The sequence below is a fragment of the Poecilia formosa genome, unplaced genomic scaffold, assembly GCF_000485575.1.
Source record: "Poecilia formosa unplaced genomic scaffold, Poecilia_formosa-5.1.2 Scaffold736, whole genome shotgun sequence".
Classification (NCBI taxonomy): Eukaryota; Metazoa; Chordata; class Actinopteri; order Cyprinodontiformes; family Poeciliidae; genus Poecilia; species Poecilia formosa.
This window is the reverse complement of record NW_006800675.1, coordinates 48116-49341: the sequence shown is the minus strand read 5'-3', so window position 1 is coordinate 49341 and position 1226 is coordinate 48116. Positions and strand designations below refer to the sequence as shown.

Here is a 1226-nt window from a genome sequence, read left to right as displayed (position 1 = left end):
GGTTAAGCTTTTTAAATGTTGATCAGCCAGAAAACTGGAGTCGGTTCACCGCTGGCGTACGCCTCTTCACTGGAAGTCTGTATTTGTTGGTCAGGATTCCGACGTATCTGCTACCCGGTTTATAAGCCGTGTCCTCGTGGCTGGACTAGAATCAACGGTCACTGCTTTCGCTATGTTGCCAAATCCATGACTTGGGCGAATGCTGAGGTGATTTCCAACAAAACTGTTCTCTTATGTTCATTTGATCTCTTTTATTTCACTGTTCTTAATGAACAAAACCCAGCTAATACCTCAGAAAATTGTTGTGTTTCTCTGTAGAAAAACTGTCTGTCCATGGGAGCAAACCTTGCATCAGTTCGCAACGCATATGAGTACCGCCGGGTTCAGGCTCTGGTACGTGCAGCAAGTCGGAAATCCAGAGAAGCATGGCTTGGAGGCTCTGATGCACAGCAGGTACTTTAGCCACTACACTTTATTATGTATTTTGTGAAACACTGAATGAAATGTGACATCTGCTGAACACGATTCTAGGAGAGAACCTGGTTGTGGAGCGATGGAAGTCCTATGAGGTACACAAACTGGTGTCGAGGAGAGCCTAATAATCGTGGACGCAGCCAGCACTGTTTGCAGATGAACTATTCAGGTAAAGAAAATATCACGTCTGTTTTTTCAGTTAATAAAAGGGCTTGTGGGTGAAAAACTCTGCATGTAGACATTTTGTACACACACATCAGAAATTAAATCAGATAAAACTTCTGTTTTATGTCGGCTAGAATTACTAAAATTATTTCTATTTCCTAAACTGCGAGAATATTTCGTTGAGATTTGTAATTGTCTTTTCATTCAGATGTTTATATGCATTTTGATCAGAATCAGGAATAATTGTCTTTTTAACTGTATGAACCTAAAGGTTTTCTGACCAAAATGTGTGGAAAATTCTGAATTTGAAGAAAATTACAAAAATGGTCTTTCAAAAAATATTCTGGTTTACTTTTCTGGCATGTATCAAAAATAAATCAATCTAATAAATCTGACATAAAAAAGAGAGAAATTAGTACTTAATTACCTTCAGAAAAGATACAAATTGTGTATGTTTTTAACAAACAATTTTATATTCATTTTTGTGTGAAGAAGGTTTATTTCATCATCCTTTCCAATCATTTGCATAATACTGCTTCGGACACCTCAGGGTTTTCAGTACGTGATGTTCGACTCATATTTATTCT

General features: G+C 37.6%; 2 protein-coding genes and 1 long non-coding RNA gene across 5 annotated transcripts in view; 2 read left to right on the top strand and 1 right to left on the bottom strand.

The window, feature by feature from the left end:
• LOC107834732 (uncharacterized) overlaps positions 1 to 80 on the bottom strand; it is a 22780-nt gene extending 22700 nt beyond the window's left edge. The window contains exon 1 of the long non-coding RNA XR_001660545.1: positions 71 to 80. This is a non-coding gene — a long non-coding RNA (uncharacterized LOC107834732). The remainder of the gene's footprint in view (positions 1 to 70) is intronic.
• The window catches only part of LOC103131270 (ladderlectin-like), a 55996-nt gene that overhangs the window by 18706 nt on the left and 36064 nt on the right, over positions 1 to 1226 (top strand). The window lies entirely within an intron of this gene.
• Positions 7 to 1226, top strand: part of LOC103131259 (galactose-specific lectin nattectin-like) — a 22506-nt gene continuing 21286 nt past the window's right edge. For both annotated transcript variants that reach the window (XM_007542859.2, XM_007542858.2), the window contains exons 1-3: positions 7 to 207; positions 319 to 453; positions 532 to 643. In XM_007542859.2, coding sequence (XP_007542921.1) covers positions 16 to 207; positions 319 to 453; positions 532 to 643 — 439 coding nt within the window. In that variant the 5' untranslated portion in view covers positions 7 to 15. The remainder of the gene's footprint in view (positions 208 to 318; positions 454 to 531; positions 644 to 1226) is intronic.